This window comes from Leucoraja erinacea, chromosome 15, assembly GCF_028641065.1.
Source record: "Leucoraja erinacea ecotype New England chromosome 15, Leri_hhj_1, whole genome shotgun sequence".
NCBI classification, from domain to species: Eukaryota; Metazoa; Chordata; class Chondrichthyes; order Rajiformes; family Rajidae; genus Leucoraja; species Leucoraja erinaceus.
Genome location: NC_073391.1, coordinates 24,386,360 through 24,410,227, shown reverse-complemented (window position 1 = coordinate 24,410,227; position 23,868 = coordinate 24,386,360). Strand labels below are relative to the sequence as shown.

The 23,868-nt window shown below is 40.5% G+C and overlaps 1 protein-coding gene across 1 annotated transcript in view; it reads left to right on the top strand.

The window, feature by feature from the left end:
* The window catches only part of LOC129704376 (uncharacterized), a 42,651-nt gene extending 19,788 nt beyond the window's left edge, over positions 1-22,863 (top strand). Inside the window, exons 5-6 of the mRNA XM_055647462.1 lie at positions 18,562-18,734; positions 20,890-22,863. Of these exons, the coding sequence (XP_055503437.1) occupies positions 18,562-18,734; positions 20,890-21,939 (1,223 nt within the window). The 3' untranslated portion in view covers positions 21,940-22,863. The remainder of the gene's footprint in view (positions 1-18,561; positions 18,735-20,889) is intronic.
* Positions 22,864-23,868: the final 1,005 nt, after the last annotated feature.

Below are 23,868 nucleotides of genomic sequence, written 5' to 3'. Positions count from 1 at the left end.
CCAGATCGAACGTGTGACGTGTAATCGTGGCTGCCAAGAAATCCATCCAACTTCACAAGTATACGCAAACCAGTGTTGAATTATACAGTCATACAGCACAGAAATAAGTCCTTTAGTCCAGCTTGCCCATGCTGACCAACATGCCTCATCTAGACTAGTTCCACCTGCCTGTGTTTGCCCCATATCCCTCTAAACCTATCCTATCCATGTACCTTTCCAAATGTTCTGAAACAAATGTCCATGAACTCTATACATCTAATGCATTGACATCTCAATTACTGAAGCTGTTATGTATAATTTTGAGGAGCTTTCATCTAGAAGTACCAAAATAGTAAAACGCTGCAAATGTTATTTACCAAATTAAAGTATGTTAGAAACTAACAATTTCATGAAACAAACTACCATTTGTTCCAATTACTCCTGGCAGGAGATGAAAAAATGCCCTCTAAACTATTTTCTGCAGTATGTTTTAAAATCCAAGATATGACACTAATTATATTTCATAAAAGGTTGTTAACACATGTTCGTGCAAAGGAGATAAGACTTTGCTAACCTTTCTAGTGGGAATGTTGAGTTTAGATTTGTTGTACATTTTGCATACCACCAAAATTTATTTTCCATTAACTACAAACCAAATCAGGGTGGTCATATTATGACGGTTTGATCCTGTCATAATAGATTATCATTAGATGAACTAAGTTAAAATAACCATTGTGAAGTCGGAAAGAGACCTCGTTATCATGCACTTATTCAGTGAAGTGGACATTAATGTAGCATCTTAAAGTAACATTTAGCGATAGTTTAATGTAGAGATATAGCGTGGACACAGGCCCTTCGGCCCATCGAGTCCACGTCGACCCTGTACAACAATTCTATCCTACACTCTTGGGATAATTTACAGAAGCCAATTAACATACAAGCCCGCACATCTTTGGAAACCAAAGCACCTGGAAAAAACCCACGTGGTCACAGGGATAACGGGCAGACTAGCTTATATAAAATAACATGTATAAAACAAGTTGCTTCTATCTATGGGGGAAAATGGTGTTAAACCATTTAGTAGGAACAAGGAACTCAGATGCTGTTTTACAAAAAAAAAGACGCAAAATGCTGGAGCATCTCAGCAAATCAGGCAACATACCTGGAGAACATGGGTAGGTGACGTTTCCATGTTCTCCAGAGAGACTGCCTGATCCACTGAGTTATTCCAGCAATCAATCAATCAATCAGTTTTATTCGTCACATTGCACATAAAGTGCAAATGAAATGAATTTGTCAGCAGCGGTACAATGATAAAGAACACACAATACACAATAAACATTTACCACAAACATCCACCACAGCATTCATCACTGTGGTGGAAGGCACAACATTTGGCCAGTCCTCCTCCACTTGGTGCCATTCTTTGTTCACACCTTAAACCTGATTATAAACCATGTGGGTTTTATTTGGACTAACAGTTGTGCAAGGTTAGCATCACACCTCATCAGCCAACCTTGACCTCATGGATGGAATTTATCTCCATGATGTCATACCCTCTTTCACCTGAAATAGGCAGGATGTTGTACTGGCCAGCACACAGAGGCTTTTTAAAACGTATTTACAGGATGTGGGTGTCACTTACAAAGACAGCATTCATTGCACAATTCTACGTCTGAACATCGAAACTAATAGCAAGAGTAGATCACTCAGCACCTCAAGCCCACTAGGCCATAAAATGAGATCATGGCTGATCTGATTGTAACCTCAATTTCACATTCCCACCTATACCTGGCAACCTTTCATCCCTTGCTTTGTGTAAATTGAACTACCTCTGCCCGAGAGAACAAAACCCCCATTAACTGAGGACGAGAGTTCCTGAGGCTCAGATTTTCTTAAATAAAATAGATTTGCCTCGTGATCCTAGTTATTTACAAGAGGAATCATCCTCTCTACATTTTTCCTGCCTTAGTTTCCTTTGAGAAGATGGTGCCTTCTTGAATCACAGTCTTTTGGCTGAAGCAGGTATCAGACCCAATAACATTGAATAATGTCAATAGATTTTGAATCCATGATGGTGTGTGCCTTGGAGGAGAAATTACAGAGGGTGATGCTTCCATGTATTGCTCCATTGCCTTGTAGATGATGAACTTTGTAGGTTTGGCAGTTGCCATCTAGGGAGCTTTGGCTAACTATGAGAATCATTGTGTCAGACAGCACAAAAACAGTCCCTTCTGCCCTCAGTCAATGCCAGCCATCAAGCACCCAATAACATTAATCCCACTTTAATTCTTCAAAATTCTCCTCGCAATCCATCATATATTTCCATATCTGTTGTGCTGTTGTAAGTAAGAATTTTGTTGTTCCGTTTCAGGATATATGACAATAAAATACTCTTGACTCTTGGACTTTAGACTTTGGAGATACATTGTGGAAACAGGCCCTTCGGCTTACCGAGCCCTCGCATGAGAGAGAAGCGAGAGTCACCAAACCTCTGAATTCTCTGGGGTGGAACCCTCTCCAACACAGACGTGAAGCTCACCGTTTGACCTGTTTTTACAAAATGTTAAATGGTCAGCTCGACATAGACTACAAGACCTACACCAAACCCAAACCAATTAGGACCAGACGAGGGCATTCAATCCAATTTGTGATCCCAGCTACAAAGACAGATTTATACAGCAATTCGTTCTTCCCCCGCACAATTAAAGCGTGGAATAATCTCCACCCAACTATAGTTACCCAACCAGATGCAACTAAATTTAAAGTGGCTCTTTCTTCCCAATAACCCTTTCTGGCTTAAGCCCTCCCTTCACCACCTCCAGTTTAAATTCCATTTGGAATATTTTGGAGGACCAAGAAACCAAGAACCAAGAAGACCAGTGATCACCCTGTACACTAACACCATCCTACACACCAGGGACAATTTCCAGAAGCCAATTAACCTACAAACCTATACTTTTTGTGGGAGTGTGGGAGGAAACCGGAGGACCCGGAGTTAATCCACACGGTTACAGGGAGAATAGACAATAGACATTAGGTGCAAGAGTAGGTCATTCGGCCCTTTGAGCCAGCACCGCCATTCACTGTGATCATGGCTGATCATCCACAATCAGTACCCCGTTCCTGCCTTCTCTCCATATCCCTTGACTCTGCTATCTTTAAGAGCTCTATCTAATTCTCTCTTGAAAGCATCCAGTGAATTGGCCTCCACTGCCTTCTGAGGCAGAGAAATCTACAGATTCACAACTCACTGTGTGAAAAAGTTTTTCCTCATCTCTGTTTTTCCTACAACTCTGTGCAAAACTGAACCTTGATCAATTCCCCTATCCTACCCCCTAGTGTAAGACCCACCCTCAATCTACAGATAATTTACAGTGGCTAATTACCTTACAAAGTTTGGGATGTAGGAGCAAAACTGACAGTCCAGAGATCCATGTACAACTCCCACTATCACACCAAAGGAATTCAATAATAAATTGGCTTCATAAAAAGGAAAGCAGTCATTAATAATGATGCCAGTAAAACTTTTGGATGTTGGTAAAACCCCAAATGGTTCACTAAATTGCAAGAGAATAAAATCTCCCATCCCAGTTTGTTAGCTCTGCGACTCCAGATCCATCAATGGTGTAGTAAACAACCTAGTTCAAGGCCAATTAGGCATGGGTTATAATTGCTGGCGTTATAAGCAAGTGCCAAGATCATGAAGAATTAATTTTTTTAAAGTCAGTCAAGAATTACTGAAGCAATTTGTATTTTAGTATAGATTATTGAAGCAAGAAACAATAACCACAGTTCAAATTACTGCTTAGTTAGTTTAGTTTAGAGATACAACGTTAAAACAGGCCCTTCAGCCCGGCTAGTCTGTACCGACCAACAATCATCTGTACACTAGCTCTAACCTACACTCGAGAAACAATTTACAGAAGCCAATTAACTTACAAAACTGCACATCTTTGGAATGTTGGAGGAAACCAGGGCACCTGGAAAAAACCCACGCGGTCTCAGGGCGAATGTGCAAACTTCGTACAGACAGCACCCGTACAGAACTCGGGTTCCTGGCGCTATAAAGCAGCAACTCTACTGCTGCGCCACTGTGCTACCTCGCTACCATTTAGCAGGTCAGCTGTAGAGTTGTGTGACCCTCTGCTGGCTGGCCTTTGTGTCCAAAATGAAACCGGCAAAGTACTCGCATTCGTGAAACTCAAAACATCTGGAGATGCTGACAACAGAAATGCTGGAAATATTCAGGCCTCCCTCCTTCAGGCCTCGTCTGTGGGAAGGGACACACAGATCATGCTTCATCTGTGATCATGATTCAGCTTGTTTTTTTGAGTGTTTTTTGTTCCTTTTATTTCCTCAGAACTTTCCCATCCTGACCTGCTGGGTATATCTTCCTGCTCTGCATTGTGCAACACGTAAAGTATTTTGCCAGAACTCTCAGTTGCTAACCACTCCCTTTCCTATTCCCACACTGACCTTTCTGTCCTTGGCCTCATACATTGTCAGAATGAAGCCACATGCAAACTGGAATAACAGCACCTCATATTCCGCTTGGGTAGCTTTCAATGGTATGAACATTGAATTCTCTAATTTCAAGTAATACCCCCATTTCTCTTTTCTGTCTCCCCTCACCCCCCATTCCGGAATGCATCTCCCACCTCTGCATCACCCTTCTCCACTCCTCTCGCTTGTACACCCATCTCCATTCCCTGAGTCCTTTATTTCCCATTTATTCCTGTTTTCTCCCTCCCCCTCCCCCTTCCACATTTATCCCTCCCTCTGGCTTTGCATTTCACTCCTCTCATTATCTAACACCCTTTTGTCTCCTTTGTCACTTACTTCACCCATCTGCAAAACAACCATCCTCACCTGTATCCACACATCATTTGTGTAGGAGGGAACTGCAGGTGCTGGTTTAAACTGAAGATAGACACAAAAAGCTGGAGTAACTCAACAGGACAGGCAGCATATCTGGAGAGAAGGAATGCGTGACGTTTTGGGTCGAGACCAAAACGTCACCCATTCCTTCTCTCCAGAGATGCTGCCTGTCCTGCTGAGTTACTCCAGCTTTTTGTGTCTATCCACATATAATATGCCTGACCTGTTGAGTTCCATCAGCACTTTGTGTTTACATCAAGATTCCAGCATCTGCAGTTCCTTGTGCATCGAGTCTTTTGTCTATGTTCTATTATCCATGTTCTCACTCTTTAGCTACCTTAATTCTCTCATTGACCAGACATCCTTGTTTATGGTTTGTCACGGTGCTCACCCTAGTTTTATTCTATATGGGGCACCCCTCTACTGCATATTCCCTGCAATGTAATTAGCTTGTTTTGTCTCTGTCCCAATCTGTACAAGGTTAATTCCCAGGATGGCTGGACTGTCATATGCTGAGAGAATGAAGCAGCTGGGCTTGTACACTCTGGAGTTTAGAAGGATGCGAGAGGATCTTAATGAAACATATAAAATTGTTAAGGGTTTGGACACGCTGGAGGCAGGAAACATGTTCCCGATGTTGGGGAGTCCAGAACCAGGGGTCACAGTTTAAGAATAAGCAGTAAGCCATTTAGAACGGAGACGAGGAAACTCTTTTTCTCCCAGAGTTGTGAGTCTGTGGAATTCTCTGCCTCTAAGGGCGGTGGAGGCAGGTTCTCTGGATGTTTTCAAGAGAGAGCTGGATAGGGCTGTTAAAGATAGCGGAGTCAGGGGATATGGGGAAAAGGTAGGAACGGGATACTGATTGTGGATAGTCAGCCATGATCACATTGAATGGCGGTGCTGGCTCGAAGGACCGAATGGCCAATTCCTGCACCTATTTTCTATTGTCCCAGTTCTGACCAGGTATCTTCGACCTGAAACATGAACTCTTGTTTCTCTTTCCACAATTCTGGCCTAAGCTGCTGAGGATTTCCAGCATTTTCAGTTTTTTTAAATATTCATGTTAGTTTATCTAACCGTCAGTTCTTATTGAGTCTGGCATAATACTATGTTATTCAACGTCATTATGCTCCTAATGTAGCAGTGTCCTGGGTTTCTAATACCCTGATGCATATAAAATACATTGCCAGCTTTAGGGAGTTAGCTTTAAAAAGTACAAACCCCACATTTTGGCAATTCTGGCTTTAATCCAGATGGAAAACATAGATAACAGATTACAGAAAATCTAAAAGCACAAGGACATTTTATATCACTGGGCTTGGATTATATTGAGGTCTTTAGCTTTTGGTACATAGCAGAAAATGGTGACTATTTAGCTTCTTGAGTAATGAAGTAATGGCTGACTTCACATTTTCTCACATCCCTTAAATATTTAGCTTAGTTTCGAGATACAGCATGGAAACAGGCCCTTCAGCCCACCGACTCCAAACCGACCAGCAATCCCCACACTTTAACACTACCCTAAACACACTAGGGAGAATTTTACATTGATACTAAACCAATTAACCTACAAACCTGTACGTATTTGGAGTGTGGGAGGAAACTGAAGATCTCAGAGAAAACCCACGCAGGTCACGGGGAGAATGTACAAAACTCCGTACAGACAGCACCCGTAGTCAGGATCAAACTCGGGTCTCTGGCGCTTTACCGCTACGCCCTCGTGTCACCCACTGTTTTAGATGAATGTCTTAGATTAACAAAAAAAAATAAGATTGCTGAAGTTTGCCACAGTTTCTACTTGCAGAAAAGTCTTTCCAATTTCTCCATGTTTTGAACTGCTTCCTAATTTCTGAATTATTTCTGAATGGTTTAGCTCTCATTTTTAGATGGTCCCTATCTCTAGATTCTCCAACTGGTAAAAATAATTAGCACTACTTATGTTATCAATTCAACAATATCCTGAAACATTAATTGGATGATCAGCGAATTGTTTTAATTCAAAGGATTCCTGTTAATTTAACCTTTGGATCCAGGTGCCATTCTGATAAATCTATGCTGTACTTTGTCCAGCCCTAATTTATCCTACGTTTTTTTGTCCAGAACTTGTATGATGTGTTCTAACATTTAAAGGTCTGAAACTCTACTTTGTCATCTGTAGCAGTTTCAACAGAAATGTATATAAAGCACCTTTAATATAGAAAAGAATCGTCCTTAAGTTGTTAACAGAAGCTTTACTCAATTAATGATAATGACATAGAGTCTGTGACATCTATGGTTGATGGCGTGATGAAATTCATGGATATATAAGGCACATGAATTGAAAGGGTATAGGTATCTCAGAGCATTTTAGAGGTGGGAACAATTGCAGTTAGTTCTGTGCAGAATTTGCACATTCGGTGACCAGATGGGTTTCCACAGGTGCTCCGGTTTCCTGCCACTTCCCAAATTGTTTGATCAATTGGCAACTGTAAACTAGCCTTGGTGCAGGTGAGTGTTGGGAGAATCAGGGTGAAGATGATGGGTTTGTGAGAAACAATAGGTTACCACATAATGTGTGAAGGAATGGGATTGGCCTGACTGCCTCTTAAGATGATACCGTCCATCTAGCTCGTTGACTGTCTGCTGTCTAAGGCAGAGATAAGGTGAATTTTTTTTTAATCTCAGAGAATAGCGAGTCTTTAGAATTTTCTGCCTTAAGAAGCAGAGGAATAGAAAGGTTTACTGTGAGGAAACTAGAATGAGGAGGAAAGATTATGGTTAAGTCAGCATGATTTTGTTCAAAGGCACTGCAGGCTTGAAGGGCTGAGTAGCATTCATAAATTGCATGTGCAACTGTAGAACTATGTGTCACCAACATACATGTGGAAAATTACCCCATGCTTTTCGATGCTGTAACAAGGGTCAGCATGTGAATCGTGATTTAAGGGAACTGAGGACCTTTCTGGCTCATAATTCTAGGATGTAGTTGTTGAAGAAACACATACAAAGGATGACTTTTGTTTATTAGCAACTAACCTAAACTGAAGTATCAAAATATATTTTAAGAACATTGATCTTTAATGAATTAAGCAATAATGGTAATTTATTTAAATAATTTGGACATATTATAAGGAACATAATTAATTGTTAAGTAATGCAGCATCAGAATACTTCCATTTGGACAATAAAATCATAGCTATATTACACAAATTAGAATTGTGACTAACTTTTTAGGGTAGTTATGAAGCACGATCTTCATTATGAGTGGCATTATAATTCATTCCCATGTTATACATTGCTAATACAATGCTTCAAAGTTATTGCTATGGGTTTGACATTCTGTAAGTAAAAGAAACAATTGACAAAACTTGCTTGTCTACAGTATTATTCTGACCACACGAATGGCTGTCAGATAGTTTGGTTTTCATTCCTGGAAACAAATTGAAACTATTTTCCACGTACAGTAAAGCAAAACCAAGCTTTTAGATTTATATTGCACACCTTCAGTGAATGACATTTTCAGTTGTTTATCATCCCATCTGACAGGCGCAATGATATTTCCTGACAGATAACAAATTCACATGCCATAATTTCCCAGACATAAAGTATCCTCTTTTAAATTTTCTCTTTGCTTACGGTATTGTTTATAACAATTTCAGTAGATATTTTTCTCCAAATATTTTGTATTTTTCTGTAGCCGGAAACATTTATGTTTATTCTGTGACAGAGGTTGGCGGCCACGTGTGTTTTTTTATGTTTCTCTGAAACTGAGTTTAATACAATTTAAAAGATCCAACTGCCTGCATAATTGAAGGAAAACATAATATTTAAATACCCCTTGATAAAAAATCCACGTTGAAGCATGAATTTGAATATTTCTATATTGTTTTTTACCAAATTTCATTTTTTACTAAGTTTCCTTCTCTGGAAAAGTCAATTTTGAGATATTCTTGTTTACATTTTATCTATTTCCTTTTCTGGTTCATTTTGAAAGACCATATTATCAGGTTTAATTCTTGTTGTGATTATAGGTGTTTAATTATAATGGAAAAGCATGTGAATCAAATACTTATATAATTATTTAATGGAGGAGTTGGGATTTTGTTGATGGAGAAATAGTAAGGTACCATATTTGTATGAAGGAACTGCAGATGCTTGTTTAAACAGAAGATAGACATAAAACGCTGGAGCAACTCAGCAGCACAGGCAGCATCTTTGGAGAGAAGGAGTGGGTGACGTTTCGGGTCGAGACCCTTCTTCAGACTTCCATATTTTTCGGGTACCATATTAGTTTCTGAGGTAACACTTCAAACCTACATTCTTTTTTTAGTCTAAGAATTTAATTTTCACCGCAGTAGTGGCAGGGAGGAATCTGACTTGGAGCTTTTATAAGCGCTTCCCACTGGAATTGACCAGGAGTGGATGAGGAAGGATCACCAGTGGCTGATACATGGTGCGAAAGGAAATAAATTAAGATTCATATGGGTTTCTAATTTTCCCCATTTTTTAATTATTCTGCTGCACATTAGCTAGGGAAATAGCAAAAGATCACTCTGAGGATGTCGGCATTTTCTGCCCTGCATTGCATGTCAAAGTATAGTTATATTGTACAGCACAGGAATAGGCCTTTCGACCCACTATGTCCATGCCACCTATTGTTACTATTTGCACTAATCCCATTTATCCACCCTTTGTTTTTGTGATTAAAACACTTGTTTAGATGCTTCTTAAATGCCACGAGTGTATGTCCTCACCACCTCTTTGGGCAGCACCTTCCAGGCACTCCTCTGTGTGAAGAAATCCCGCACAGCTCTTTTCTAAATCTTCTTTCTCTCACCTTGAACCCATTCTCACGTCTTTCACACCCACATTGTTGGAATAGGCTTATGTTAAATATTACCATACCAGAGAAAATGCAGTCTTACTCTTTAACACTAAAGTCTTACTGTACGTATATGTGGTCGCTCGACGTATTTTTGGTTGACGTCATGGTCTTATTTGATTAACTGATCATTTATTTTGGTGTTTTTTGCATTTAATGCACCTGTAAAGCTGTAGCAAGTAATGCCCCTGTCCCACTTAGGAAACCTGAACGGAAACCTCTGGAGACTTTGTGCCCCACCCAAGGTTTCCGTGCGGTTCCCGGAGGTTGCAGGTGGTTGCCGGAGGTTGCAAGTAGTGGAAGCCAGTAGGGAGACTGACAAAAACCTCCGGGAACCGCACGGAAACCTTGGGTGGGGCGCAAAGTCTCCAGAGGTTTCCGTTCAAGTTTCCTAAGTGGGACAGGGGCACAAGAATTTCATGGTTAGGGTTCATATCCAGTGCATAGAAAAGATAAACACCCTTGACTCGTAGCCCATCATTATGTGTACAGTATTTGTTATAATTGAACATAAATAAAACATGACAATTCTTATGAGAAGGAATGAACTGCAACTGCTACATATAAAATGCTCCCAGCATGCTTATTTGTTGGCAATTCTGTTCATCACTTTTAATGAATTATATCTACGCTTGCATTTATAGAGCAAACCTTCTGTTAACAAACGTCTGAGTTCCGCCATTTTAGGCTACATATCTTATTTTTATGAAGCTACTTTTTGCAATGACAATCAGGGTGCTACTTGTCATGCACATGAATAATGTGAGGTAAATTGATCTGTATGCATTTCACCCAGCCTTTTGGATTTCTGAAATCTCACAAGAAGCTCCATGCATTTCTCTATTGCAAATAGTGCTCTTATTGTAGAGCAGTGCTCCGGAAAAGAGAAAGCAATCACCATCACTACATTTATTTTTGCATTTCCCACAATTAAAATATTTGACAGTATTTAACCATAACGGAATATTGTTTTTTAGCATTTTCAGATTCAGATTCAGATTCAGATTCAACTTTAATTCTCATTGTCAGTGTACAGAGACAACAAAATAGTTAGCATCTCCCTGGAAGAGCGACATAAAATATGATTTCAATAAATAAATCTATTTACATGCATACATTTCCTGTGGGAGGTGTCCGAGGTGGGGGGGGGGGGGGGGGGGGGGGTGATTGGCAGTCACCGAGGTACATTGTTGAGTAGTGTGACAGCCGCAGGGAAGAAGCTGTTCCTGGACCTGCTGGTCCGGCAATGGAGAGACCTGTAGCGCCTCCCGGATGGTAGGAGGGTAAACAGTCCATGGTTGGGGTGACAGCAGTCCTTGGCGATGCTGAGCGCCCTCCGCAGACAGCGCTTGCTTTGGACAGACTCAATGGAGGGGAGCGAGGAACCGGTGATGCGTTGCGCAATTTTCACCACCCTCTGCAGTGCTTTCCGGTCGAAGACAGAGCAGTTGCCATACCATACTGTGATACAGTTGGTAAGGATGCTCTCGATGGTGCAGCGGTAGAAGTTCACCAGGATCTGAGGAGACAGATGGACCTTCTTCAGTCTCAAGAAGAAGACGCTGGTGAGCCTTCTTGACCAAAGTTGAGGTATTGTGGGTCCAAGAGAGGTCATCGGAGATGTTGACCCCCAGGAACCTGAAGCTGGAAACGCGTTCCACCTCCGTCCCATTGATGTGGATGAGGGTGTGCGTGCCGCCCCTAGACTTCCTGAAGTCTACAATGAGCTCCTCGGTCTTCTTGGAGTTAAGGGCCAGGTTGTTGTCAGCGCACCATGCTGCTAGGAGCTGGACCTCTCCTATAGGCCGACTCATCGTTGTTGCTGATGAGGCCAATCACTGTTGTATCATCTGCATACTTGATGATGATGTTAGTACCATGTACAGGTGTGCAGTCGTAGGTGAAGAGGGAGTAGAGGAGGGGGCTCAGCACACAGCCCTGTGGAATGCCGGTGTTCAGGGTGAGGGTTGAAGAGGTGTGCTTGTCTAACCTAACAGACTGGGGTCTGTTGGTTAGAAAGTCCAGTATCCTGTTGCAGAGGGAGGGGTCGATGCCCAGGTCATTGAGTTTGGTGATCAGTTTTGTGGGTATAATGGTGTTGAATGCTGAGCTATAGTCGATGAACACCATTCTCACGTAAGTGTCTCTGTTGTCGAAGTGGGAGAGGGCGGAATGAAGTGCCGTTGAGATGGCATCCTCCGTACTCCTGTTCTTGCGGTAGGCAAACTGATAGGGATCCAATGTGGGGGGTAGGCAGCCTTTGAGATGTGCCAGGACCAGCCTCTCAAAGCACTTGGTGATGATGGGAGTAAGTGCAACTGGGCGGAAGTTGTTGAGGCTTGCCGCAGTGGAGTGTTTTGGCACCGGCACGATGGAGGTGGTTTTAAGGCACGTGGGGACAACTGCTTGGGCAAGTGACAGGTTGAAGATGTCAGTCCAGACGTATGTCAGCTGCGTAGCACAGGCCCTGAGGACGCGCCCGGGGATGCCGTCAGGGCCAGCAGCCTTACGTGCATTAGTCCTACTCAGTGCCACATACACGTCGTAGGGGGTGAGTGTGAGGGGTTGGTGATCAGCAGGTAGCACAGCCTTGATGGCTGTCTCTAGATAGTCCCTGTCGAAGCGGCCATAGAAGTGGTTAAGCTCCTCAAGGAAGGAGGCGTCGCTGGATGTGGGGGTGATGTTGGTGGGTCTATAGTCCGTGATGGCCTGGATGCCTTGCCACATGCGTTGGGGGTCGGAGTTGTTGTTGAATTGCTCCTCAATCCTGAGCTTATGGCAGTGCTTGGCCTTCTTGATGCCCCTCTTCAGGTTAGCCCTGGATGAACTGTAGGCTCGAGCATCGCCTGACCTGCAAGCGGTGTCCCGTGCTTTCAGCAGTTGCCTGACCTCGCTGTTCATCCATGGCTTCTGATTCGGGAAGATGGTCACCCGTTTGAGGGAGGTGACACTATTGATGGTGTTTATAAAGTCCCGAACATGGAATCTTTATATGCAATCTCCTTGTCCAAATATACTCTTTCTGTTCTGTTGATTTTTTCTAGGTCAGACCACATTCTGCCATTTCTCCCGTAAAAAATGTAGTCACTTTTTTGGAGGAAGACGTACGTGGTGTCACATTTATAGTTCTTGAGCAGTAAGTAAGCAAATCAACAAAAAGACTGAGTGTTATTTCAGGAAGTAACTTTGGATTGTCCTCATGATGCCTGTACTGCAGCAGATTGCCTAATCTTTAGAAACATAGACAAATAGGTGCAGGAGTAGGCCATTCGGCCCTTCGGGCCAGTAACACCATTCAATATGATCATGGCTGATCATCTAAAATCAGTACCCTGTTCCTGCTTTTTCCCCATATCCCTTGATTCCTTTAGCCATAAGAGCTAAGCCTTGAAATCTCTTTCTGTGAAATCATCCCATTTTATAGAGTGTGAAATCATTTAGTGTGCACAGGAAGCTTGTGAATATTTTACAATTTGCTAGGGAGCTTTGACTGGTTTGGCTGTTATGTTGTGACAGTATAACAGTAGAGATGCATCACCATCACATAACGATGTAACATATTTAAAGAGAAAAATGTGACCATTTTTAAACCAAGGACAGCTTTTATTTTAAAGGGAGACTCAAAGCACTGGAGTAACTCAACGGGCCAGACAACATCTTTTTAGCGGGTGACATTTCGGAAAGTGACTCTTCTTCAGATTACAGCATTTATTTTGTTCAATTATGGGTTCTAGACATCACTGGCAAAGCCAGCATTTGTTGCCTGTTCTTAATTATCCTTGGGAAGGTGGTGATGACCACTTTTCTGAGCTGCTGCATTTCTGGTGAAGTGTTACTTAGTGCTACTGAGTAATCTCAAAGCATTGGTTATTTGGTGTACCCTCCAGTCACTGTGGTAGTGGAGTGAATGAATGGGGTGCCAATCAGACGGGCTTCTTGAGAATTGTTGGCATGGCACTTAGCCAGGTACTACACTTGTGACTTGGATTTTCTAGATGGTGGAAAGTCCTTGAGGGGACAGGAAAGGAAGGCATGAACAGACCATCTGCCTCCGCTAATACCCAAAGCCCCCAGAAGCTGGGGGTGGTGGAAAGAACGTCAACAGAGTAGATGTGTAACATGTGAGGCCCCCGTTCCTGGAAGGCATTGACACATATAGATAGTGAAGAGGCAGCCCGTAGTTTACACAATTATCAGTGGCGGAGAAAATGAGATCAGGGGAAAAGCTAATTCGCTAATTCTGAGTCGTTTTTGTGTTGTATGGAACAGTATCTTAAAGGGGAATCCAGCCCTCATTATTATTACGTTATTTTAATTTATTCTTCAACCAACATGAGCAACACATTGTTCCTCTCAATCAATAATCAAAATAGAAAATGTTATAAATACTCAGTAGATCAGGCCTGAAATAAAACTGTTTCTCTTCCCATAGATAGGGCTTGATCTGCTAGGTATTTCCAGCAATTTCGGTTTTTATTTCAGATTTGCAGCAGCTGCAGTGTTGTGTTCCTCTCAAACGCACCAACTTCCAAGTAGTTTAAAGTCAGACACACCAGACTCTTTGATTGATTGTGGGTGAGGACAGCACCGTTCCTTCCCAAAGAATAAAAGTGAATTGAATGGGTTTTTACAAGATTTTAGTGGTTTCGTGGATACCGTGATTGATATTAGCTGTTCCTCCCAACTACTTAAGTAATAAGTTTAACTCCCAACTTCTGTGTTGTGATCTGCATTCTAATTTTATGATCAATAGTCCAAGCCTTGAATTACTGCTAAACTCCACCACTGTGCCTCCCCATAATGTTGTTTCCAGCTAAAGCCAAAATAAATTTTGAAATCTCATATAAAATGCTATTCTTAAATATCATTAACTGTGGGAACTATGGCTTGGAGATACAATTATTTCAACTGTCAAAATGTTGCTTTTTCATGTCCTACTCCAGAGACTTGAGCAGAAAATCTAGGTTGATGAGGGAGTGTTTCATTCTTTTGAATGAGGCATTTAATTGAGGGCCCATTTGTCCTTTCATTGCAATGAAAAAAAATCCCATGACATCACTTTAAATAAGGAAAAGGCCTTTACAGTGCATAAACGAGCATTTAGGTGCTACCACTCTTATTTCGCAATATTGGATCACTATCAAAACTACTTAATTGGTTATAAGGTGCTTTGGGACATCCAGAAAGGCATTCTATAAATGCAAGTACTTTCTTTCCTAATTACACTTTCACATCTCCAAAGGCAAATTCATTCAGTCTCGTATATTTATATAATGAAAAGTGACTGTGGTTATTATACTTCCTCCATAAAGAATTTATAAATGTAAATCAAGAAGATTTTCCAAAATATATAAAATATATAATTGAGATGTCCATGAAACATGTACATTTAATGATTGCGTGTAATTGTATTGTCAATATGAGCAACGCTGTTGTACATATATCTGTCAGTGTTGCACTGACCTCAATGGAAATTATCATCACAAGTGTCAGTAATGGAAGGAAGGAAGAGGTAATGAAAGAAAGAACCTATGTATGTAGCAATAAATGCTTCTTTTAAAATAGAGCACAATAGTGGTAATAGCTAATTTCCATCAAAGATGACAAAATTACATGCTTTAAATATCTTTAAATTACAACCAGAACTGGAAAGTTCTGCATGTTTTTTTTTCCATTGTTGAACCAGACATGTGGTCAAGGTAACTATTTATAGCAGATATACTCTACAATTCTATTTTCCAATCCTGTTACAAAATGTGATATTAATAAAGTTAGCAATCTTATAATCTACAGATTTTCAATAATTATCATCAATAATCTTGTTTTTTTAATCATTTATTTCACTGCATTACAGTATTACAGAAATGTAGATCGACATGCAAACACAGAAATAGTAATGAATTTAGGTTAATCACTCTAGTGGTTTATGAGAGAAACCAAAATGTACTTAAATGCTGGAGTAACTCAGCAGGTGAGGCAGCATCTATGGAGAGAGGGAATGGGTGACGTTTCGGGTCGAGACCCTTCTTCAGACTTTTTAGTTTTATGTATTTTTGTATTTTTATATCTTTGTTAGTTAATTGGTCTCTGTAAATTGCCTGATGAGAACTAATGTGAACAGGTGATCAGTATGGTCTTTGAGGGCCGAAGGACCTGTTTCCATGCTGTATCTCTAAAATAAAAAACGATAATGAGGAGTTACTAATCGTAAAAAAGTCATTTGTAATGCATTTTAATTAATTTCCTGGGCCTTGTACCCACAGAATGCCTCACTCTATTAGAGGAACAATAAATCAAAAGAATAGGAAGAGAATACTGACATTATGTTCAATAATGTTATTTAAGGCATTACTAATGTGACTCCTGAAGGTCTGCAGGATGCTAGGCCTGAAGGAAACATTGGCACGCAAACCTGTTATTAAGATCAAGAATCTGACAAGATTATTTCATTTCTAATCCAGTGCCAAACATCAAATATGGATACCCTTGTTAAAGAGAGTCTGCTGATCACTGCAAGGCTGTTATGGGCACCATGAGGACTCAATAATTGTACACGGCAGTGCAACTGAGATAAAAGCCTTGGGAATAAAGTTTAAAGAATAATGTTTTGTCCCAAATGTTGGGAAGGGATTAATGCAAAACTCAGAATGATCTTTTAATGCGTTGATCTCTGTAGCTGAACCAGGGCTGGATTTAGATGAAGAGAGGCCTTAAGCTATTTCATTTGTAAGGCCCCCCCTCCCTCCCAATCCCCCACCCCCACGACCAGAAGACCATGACTACCCGACAGTGACAGTGTGACACTTTTAGATCCTACTGTATGTTGTCATTAAACAGTTGGTTTTAAAATACATATTGGATTCACCACGGAGCGGGCGATGCCTAACCTGGATCGCCGTTCGAAGCTGGAGTGTTGGGCCTGTGGCAGGGATGGGGGATGGGGCCGGAGGAAGGCAGGTGGGTGGACTGAGGCCGAGGCGATGTCTGGTGGAGGGGTGGTGGGTGGTCAGGGGGGAGGGGGGTATGAGGACTGTAGTGTGGGTGGGGAAGAGCTGGGGTCACATGGTTTCAGGGGAATGGGGAAGACCCAGTGGAACAGTCACTGAGATCACCAGGGTTAGGGGGCCTAGCACTAAGACCCAGCGCAGTTAAACCCGGGGGAGTGGGAATCTGCAGTGTGGAAACTTCAAGTCCGGTGCTGAGTCCAGGCTGCAGGTAAGGCGACTGCTGCAGGCTGCTGGAGGGCGGTGGAGGGGCCAGGGTCAGCGGGCAAAGAGTAGGAGGTCCCGGTGGGCGGATGGTCAGTGAGGCAGCGAGGTGAGTAGCCCCCCTAGATCTCGAGGCCCTAAGCTTAAGCTTGTCTAGCTTATATGTAAATCCAGCCCTGAGCTGAACTCATCTACCTGCCTCCATCCAATGTCCCTTAATATGTTCAGTTATCATCCATCTAGATATAAAATTAACAACAGATCTAATGCAATCAGTCACTTTTGGTAGAAATTCACACATTTCTATCACTATTACATGTAATGTACATGTGATCTATTGTTGATTTTACATCTGGATGTAAAATTCACCTATTTTAAAACATCTCTTGTTGATTTTAATATCTTTAAAGTTTTCCTTTAACATGTAGCACCTGAAACAGAATTTCTGACTAATAATACTTCACAATTCTTCATTGTGCTTGTTTCAAAACAATTACACCCTGAACTCTGCCACACACACTTTCTAGTTTAAGCTCCTTAAGACCACTGTATTTTTCATTTCCAAAGCAATTTGTATCCAAACGAAGATCAGGTGGGCCTGACACTGAGAGTGAAGTTCTTAGGATATACACTAGTAATCTAAGAAATTAATCTCCCTTTGTTCACATCCATTTCAACCACATACTCCCCTACACCACCACTGCCTTAGGCATGTCTCCAAATCACACTACATACCATTCAATGTTTAAGAAGGAACTGCAGATGCTGGAAAAATATGTCAAGTAGACAAAAATGCTGGAGAAACTCAGCGGGTGAGGCAGCATCTATGGAGCGAAGGAAACAGGCAACGTTTCAGACTCATTTGAGACTTAATTAGTCTGAAGAAGGGTTTTGGCCCGAAACATTGCCTTTTTCCTTTGCTCCATAGATGCTGCCTCACCCGCTGAGTTTCTCCAGCATTTTTGTCTACATACCATTCAATGACTAGTTTTTAAATGATTTGACTTTATCTGATCCTACAGATTTACCGTTGTGTTTGATGACTATTTCCATTGTGCTTAAAATACCTCTCTGTGAACATTGTTGCTGCGATGATGCCTGGGTTAGATGAAGGCGTGAATTGCAGTTCCTAACCTTGGAATTAATGAGCGAATCTAAGATCATCTCCATGACATTAGCTTTTCATGACATAAGAGAAGTGGTTTAACAGATGGCCTAGTACTAACACCCACTTTAAGTATATCTGCGAGTTTTCTATTTTAACAATCTGTATTGTAAGCATATGAATGTGGACTCCTCTACATTGGTTGACATGAAGGAGGAACTGCTGGGATATCATTCAACCATCTAACACATTGTTAAAGCAATTTTGTTTGAAATGTAACATAGTGAACACTCTGAGTCCACTTTCTGCATTGCTACTTGAGAAGGCAATCTCCTTCTCTATCAAATAAAATAATTGTTATCTTGACCTGATACTTGTGTTCCTGAAAGCATCATTGGTATTAGGGGAAGATGGCAGAGAAAGGTGAACTAGTCTTTGACAATGGCTTACAATTCCCATTACCTATGAAACCCAATGTGAAATTACTGATTATATATATATATAAATATATCTTTTTTTATTTTCAGTGAACGAGTATAAAGTTTCAATAAGAAATACAGATGCTTCTGAGAGATGTGACCTGAAAGGAATGTATCTTCTCAAGGCAGAAAAAGATGCACTGATTTTAAAAAGTATCAGTCCTGAACAACTGGTATGCGAGTGGCCTTATAAGTATCTAAGGAGATTTGGTGGTGACAAGGTACCTTTTAATTATTTTTAAATTGTAAGTGCATACTAAAATAGGATAATTATGTGCATTGTAATGCAAGCTATTATCAAATTCAGTGGTACTCATTCAAAACATTAAAACAATGTTGGAAACGTTCATCAGATTAGGATGTATTACTGGCCTGTGTTTCAAACATATGCTGCTTTTGGTTCAGATTTCTTGTATCTGCATTGTATTTGATTTTCAATAAGACTCAAATCCCATCCCAAATACAACTATCTAGGCTGATACTCTAGCACAGAATATAGCAGAGGATAATATCTTACAAATGATACATTGAGTCAATTCTCTTGGATAGGTGTAAAAGATCCTGTGGCGCTTTTCTTAAAAGAGCAAGAGAGTTACATCTGACGCATCGATAAATATATATTCATCGATTAGTAATACTTTATAGATTACCTCGTCATTATAATACAATGCCCTCCGTAATGATTGGGACAAAGACCCATCATTTATTTATTTGCCTCTGTATTCCACAATTTTAGATTTGTAATAGAAAAAAAATCACATTTGGTTAAAGCGCACATTGTCAGATTTTAATAAAGATCAGGTGATTGACTTGGCCATTCAAGAATTGACCATTTTGTAGCTTTGAAAAATGCCTTTGTTGCTTTAGCAGTATGTTTGGGATCATTGTCTTGCTGTAAAATGAACAGCCAGCCAATGAGTTTAGAGGCATTTGGTTGAACTTGAGCAGATAGGATGTATCTATACACTTCGGAATTCATAATGCTACTACCGTCAGCAGTTGTATCATCAATGAAGATAAGTGAGACAGTACCTTCAGCAGCCATACATACCCGGGCCATAACACCCCCACCACCATGCCCAGAGTTGGGGAATTGAGGACCAGAGGACATAGATTTAAGGGGGGGGGGGGGAAAGAAGATTTAATGGGAAACTGAGGGGTAACTTTTTTACACAAAGGGTGGTGGGTGTATGGAACAAGCTACCGGAGGAGGTAGTTAGGGCAGGCACTATCACAATGTTTAAGAATCATTAAGATAGGTACATGGATGGGATAGGTTTAGAGGGATATATGGGCCAAACACAGGCAGGTGGACTAGTGTAGATGGATCATGTTGGTCAGCGTGGGCGAGTTAGGCCAAAAGGCTTGTTTCCATGCTGTACAACTCTATGACTGTAAATATAGGATTTGCTGCTTGTTTCCAATATTTAAGCATTGTGCGTGTTTCACGTTTGTTATCTTGGTTGTGAACAGACCAATTGTCTTCCAAAATCACATTTCTCACAGTCGGGCTGTATTTCACAGCAGGACTTCCTCTTGGAACCCAACATGCAAATTATCGAACCGTGACTTCTCTGCTTAGACTGACTTTGGACAAAAGAGTTTAATTGATGGGAATTGACTATTCCCATGAGCTTTTAAATGGTAGAAATAGCAGAACACTTTAAAGAACTGAAAAAATACTGCATGCAAACAGACCCTTTGGCCCACCGAGTCCACGCCAACAATGGACCAGCCATTCACGCTGGTTCTATGTTATCCCACTTGCTCATCCACTCCTTAGACATTCGGGGCAATTTACAAAGGCCAATTAACCCACAAACTCCCACGTCTTTGGGACGTGGGGGGAAACCGGAGCATCCGAAGGAAACCCACATGATCACAGGAGAACGTGCAAATGCCAGAGAGACAACATCTGAGGTTGGGTATGACGCTGTGAGGCAGCAGCTCTACCAGCTGCGCTACTCCAAACACTTACCCAAATGTTTAGTATTAATCATAGAATGGAATTTGACATACCAATTAAATGACATAATATTCAATGAGTAATGTTAACCAATTAAATGCAATTAAAAAACATTTGTATAGTAATGGATGTTGGTTCCATCCCTGGGATGGGCAGTACATGTGTCCTTGTTATTGAGGTCATATTCTCAATGGCCATTGGTTTCTTTATTGTCATGTGAACCAGGTACAGTGAAATACATTTTTTGCATACGGATCTGCAAGACTATCCTCGTACAAAAGCACAATCCCCCTCAGTTTGTATACTTGGCACAGAACAGTCCACCTAGTCCATTTTACAGTCCCAGCTGCGTGACATTCCATGAACAAATACAACCAACTGCTTATACAGTATACATTTATATTTTTCAGAGAATGTTTTCAATTGAATCTGGAAGGAGGTGCAAATCTGGTCCAGGCAAGTTTGAATTTGAAACCAACCAAGGAAAACAGATTTTCACATCCGTAAATGCTGCTGTAAGTGCTCAAAAGTCCAACAATGAAGAGGAGCGATGCAATTCTGACACCTTAGAAAGCTACAATTTAATTGCCGCGGATTCTGCTACTCACAGGCTATATTCAGATTGTATAAAGGAGCAAACGGCCATAAACAAATCTCGAATATCCAAAAGATTATCTTCTGTGATATCAAATGTTTCCGAAGGAATGCAGAATTTGCATTGTGATGCTTTCCCCGATAATCAGACACGTAGTCCACTAAGTAAGTCACCAGTCAGGTTTCAGTACAGTTTCCCATCACCACCTCTACTTGGATTGCATAGTGATGTAACTGCTAAGTTATCAACAGATACGCTAGAAAATAGGAACACACTATATTCAGAATCAAATCCAGGAGAGATTCACTCGACACTTCCTTTGGAACCACCAAGCAGTAATAAATCCATATCAAGACAAGTAGGAAAGCAGCAAAGTAGCTTTACATCTCGCAAAGGGAATAGCCAACTAAACCAAATTAATGGGCCTTTAGTTACGTTTCCCAGCCAAGCCCATTCATCCAACAATGAGAATAATTTTGTTGAAAAGAAAATTCCTTCCATTGTAACGACCGTGCATCCTGAAGCTCTTTATGATACGGTGTATAGTGGATCTGATGTACCAAATTCCAAAAATCCACTTTGCCAGATATCATGTAGCAAGAAGAATGAGCACATATATGAAGTTAGCGATGATTGTTTACTTTACGATGAAGCTAAAGAATTGAGCGCAGCATGGAAAACACAAGGCAGGTCGAATGACTTTGGTTATGAATATCCATACAATCCTTCTGCAGATGACTATGCTGTGCCAAAACAGGCAATTAAAGATGCTCCTCTCAGACCACCTAAAAATGTACCATCTTCAAAGAGAAAATCGCAAAGCAATTATTATGTCAATGTGGATTCAATCATTTCTAATAGGTAGATAAGCATTTAAACATAATCTGTTATATATATTATTTGTATAAATACTGTACAAATGTCAAGCAGTGGGTTCTATGTTAAGCAGATTGTAGGCTTGGATTTGTCGAGATGGAACTGTAGGCTTGGATTTCTAAGCAATATTGTACCATAAAAATGACAATATCTTTGGGATATTTTTAGTATGCACTGTTTTGTCAGATTTAGCCTCCCACAAAAAAACTATCGTCTTTGCAACCATCACCAAATTAGTCAAGAAATATCATTTGAATTGATATGAACAAACAAAGTAAAACTGTTATTCTGGTATAATACCTTGAAAATTACTGACTTTGCTGCTTGAGGTCTAAGTTTTTAATGGTGTGGTACACCAAAATTCCTGTACTTTATATACCTCAAACATAAATTTGAGATATGTGATTTGTAAATCCTTGATAAAAATAAGTTTAAAATTATTATTCAACTGTTCAACTTTTTTTCAGTTATGTATGCATTCCAATATTTAATTAATATCTGGTAAAATGTTTAGGAAATCAATTTTGAAGATTGCTTCCAGGGTTACACTGTGAATAATTAATTGATTCCTCGGCCAGCTTGCCTGATGGGTGCAAAGGATCATCATGAATTGATGCCCAACAATAATTAAAGACCAGTCCATGCATGATCTTTGTGGGTAGCTTCTTTGGGGTCAATGGTTATGTCATTGTTTATTGCTTATGGATCTGTGTAAACTGTATGTGCACTTCTCAATCTCTCTCATCTGTGGCTGTCATCATTGTACTTCATCTTGCTGCTTTGTCTTTCAGATCATCCAATTGGAAATTTCTATATATAATATATATATATATGTGACTATTTTTTTGTAAGGCATACTTTTGTATTTGCAATGCTGAAATCACAGGAAAAATATAGATTTTTCGAAACAGTTTATATCAGATGAAAATATGTTTCGTACTTTTAAAATTAAATACAAAAAAAATACCCATTATCTATGTTTTTCTATTATTCGTGAGATGTGTCAAGAGTGTTTAATTGTCGCATGTACCAACAGCGGAATAATATTTTATTTGCAACAGCTTAACAGGCCCATAATCCCTATACTAATCAGAAAATTTTAATAAATTAATAAGGGTAATACGAGTACAAAAAATGAATTCCATAGTGCAGTTGAGGACACAGTCATGGCATTTCTGAAAATAATGGAATTGATATCAGCAATTTTGTTACAACTATATTCAATCAATTATGTTAATCCTGCAACTACACATATGCTCAGTAATTACAGCACAATCATGTGTTCACCACTGGACTCCACGGCTGCTTTACCTAAATCCAGGCCTAAGAAACAGTGCTGATATGCATCATCACAAAAACTTTTACCATCACCTTAAAAGGTTTTAAACTAGATTTTTCAAATTATTAATATTACTAGAAGATTATTAAAGTTTTTTAAAATACAGTCTATTAAGCAGACAGGCTCTTAAATGGCTTAAGCAGATTATTGGAAGACAATCCACCATGAGCACCAACAGTAGAGAACAATACCCGTACTGGCACCTTTGGGAGACCAGCAAGATGGATTTGATGGCTGCCAGAAGTGAATTTTCTTGCAGTTAGCTGAAATTTTACCACATGCAACCCAGGAAGATGTGTTAAGGGCATGTCCCACTTTCACGACCTTATTCACGACCTTTTTTACTCGGGGACATTTTTCATCATGCTAGAAAAAACGCCCCGACCTACTTGATGCCACGAGTACCTACGACTCGCATCACTGCCTGCTACGACCTAACTACGACCTCGTGATGACCATGCTCCGAGTAGGAGTCAAGGGCAAACTCTGCAGAGGTCGTGAATTACGTCGTGAAAGTGGGACAGGCCCTTTATCGTTAATATGTTGATGTCCACTTTACAAATCCTAACTGGAGCAGAT